The 2,328-nt window shown below is 35.5% G+C and overlaps 1 protein-coding gene across 2 annotated transcripts in view; it reads left to right on the top strand.

Moving 5' to 3' along the window:
- Window positions 1–1,666, top strand: part of BOLL (boule homolog, RNA binding protein) — a 35,433-nt gene extending 33,767 nt beyond the window's left edge. Inside the window, exon 8 of one of the 2 annotated variants that reach the window (XM_006082377.1) lies at window positions 1,344–1,666. In XM_006082377.1, the coding sequence (XP_006082439.1) occupies window positions 1,344–1,367 (24 nt within the window). In that variant the 3' untranslated portion in view covers window positions 1,368–1,666. The remainder of the gene's footprint in view (window positions 1–1,343) is intronic. The other variant, XM_006082375.1, reaches the window with a different exon arrangement.
- Window positions 1,667–2,328: the final 662 nt, after the last annotated feature.

Here is a 2,328-nt window from a genome sequence, read left to right as displayed (position 1 = left end):
ATGTAAACCATGTAGAGTTTAATCACCAGAGATATCCAAACTGCAGATAAGGAAGATCAGATGGTCACTGCTTGCTTTCATTCTAGCGAAAGAAACTACCCTTACATCTAAAAATCTCTGGACTGACAAGTCTTACAGAATCAAAACCTTTTATAATTTGCTGTGATCATTAACCTTTGTTTTCCTTCTGTTTTCATAGGCATACCTCTTATTCAATACCTGACTACTTGTTTACACAGTATAGGTCTCACTTTGGGAGCCCATCTGCATCTTGGCCTCCTGAAATGAGACTTAACAATTTAACTGAACCGACTTATTTTTAGGACTGCATTAATTGAGTCAATGAAATATGAAGCAGTCTGCCAACTTCACTTCTGGAATGATACAATTCCATAATAAGATGATGAATGATGCTTCAGGGATTCTAGCCTACCCCCTATTTTGGAAGAATTTGCTAACAGCCTCTCTGTTCCAGTCTCAAATCCCATTCCCTTGTTTTCCTTAGATCAGAGAGACCTCCATGCCCTATGTAGGCCAGGACCACAGCTCTTGTCAGCAGGAAGCAGTCACTGAAGACATAATTTATCATCAGCCCTAAAAGATTGTAGAGATGGAAGTCCCTGAGTGGGAAATGAGACAGGCTAGTAAGACTGACAAGTAGAATAGGGAAACAGTTAAATGGCCAAGCAGTTTACAGCCATCTAGTGAACACAAAGTCCTATCTTCCCTAAACAAGGATACTTAAGAGTAAATGGTTTAGACTCCTCCCCAACCAGAGGGTAAATAGCTTAAATCACCCCACTTAGGGAGACAGATAGCAGAAGTCAAATTAGTGCCATGTGCCAAACACACCCAAGGATAGATGCGAAATTAAGGGAATAAATCTCATTTTGGCACATCTGCATGAAACTGATGAATATTCTATTGAGATTCTCCCCTAAACTCTCACCTGGGCTCTCTCCTGTTGCTTCTTCTATCCTAAGCCCTGTGTCAGTCCCCAGCTTTAATAGATAGATAATAGATGATAGATAGATAGATAGATAGATAGATAGATAGATAGATAGATAGATAGATGATAGATAGATAGATAGATAGATAGATAGATAGATAGATAGATAATAAATAGATTTCAAGCTCTCGGCAGTGAGCAAGCCTCCCCTGAGTTCTGGCCCCTCCTAATATCTAGCCTCGCACTTGATGACACACTAATAGAATTAATGTCATGCGTTCTGCAAGTATTCACTAAATGTTCATTGATGTCCTGCACTCGCCTACTCTAACTTATACTTATCGCCTCCCATGCATTCTTTCTGATCTATATTTTCTTTCTCTTTACTTAACAGACAGTGTGGAGCATTCATTATTAAGACAAATGGGCAGCTCTAGTCCAGCTCAACTGATTTCTTGTCCAATGATCCTTGTGTGGCCAAGACCCAGCTCCAACCAACCGGCTAGAAGCTGCCCATTGTGAAACTTAGGGTTAGTTAATCCTCGCCATATTTATTCCACTATAAACTGTCTAAATTTGATGGAATTTGCTTTTTCAGCTGTTTTACAAAATTATTTAGGTAGATGTGGCATGTTGGTTTTTTTAATGTGTTAATCTAATGTTGTGACATTTTCTACGTATTTTATCCATTCCATAAATAATAACCACAATGAGAATAGTGAGATGTCTTTCATTTTCTCTGCTTTGCGTTATTCTCAACCTTTTACAAGTTATGTTGCATATTTGTTGCTATCTATTTTAATATTTAGGATAAGAGTCATATCTAATTGTAATAGAACTTTAATACTTGAATGCTTTTTAGCACATATTTAATCTTAATGATTCAGTTCTACTGCTTTGGCATTTTGTCATTTAATAAGCTTTTGTCTAATATTTTTTATTTTTTGTTACTGCTACTCTTGAATTTTTTTCTGCCATGGTCTTCAAAATTTGCATAGTATTTATACTTTTTGGTAACATTTTCCAAATATTAGTAATACCATCAACATGATCAGTATTCTTGCCTTTTCATGTGATTATTATGACTATATTAAAATTGTTCTCTAACATTTGAGATAATGCTGCAGCCTTCCTATAACAGAAGCCATTTGGTCTCAAATTTTATATAATATGGATCACCTAATAGAATTGTTCTGATAAAAGAAGGACTCACCTCTGACATAAAATTGGCTAATACTCCACTGTATTTTATTGTTCTTGGAATGCTTTAATATTTTTACCTTTTCTTATATGTTACCAATATATTCAATTATATATGTTATTCTTTTTTTAATGTTATTCTTAAAGGACAGTTGTTTTTGTAAAGAGCAAAACTATTC

The sequence above is a fragment of the Myotis lucifugus genome, unplaced genomic scaffold, assembly GCF_000147115.1.
Source record: "Myotis lucifugus unplaced genomic scaffold, Myoluc2.0 scaffold_3, whole genome shotgun sequence".
In the NCBI taxonomy this organism is placed as follows: Eukaryota; Metazoa; Chordata; class Mammalia; order Chiroptera; family Vespertilionidae; genus Myotis; species Myotis lucifugus.
The sequence above is the reverse complement of the archived record's forward strand: the minus strand, read 5'-3'. Positions and strand labels throughout refer to the sequence as shown.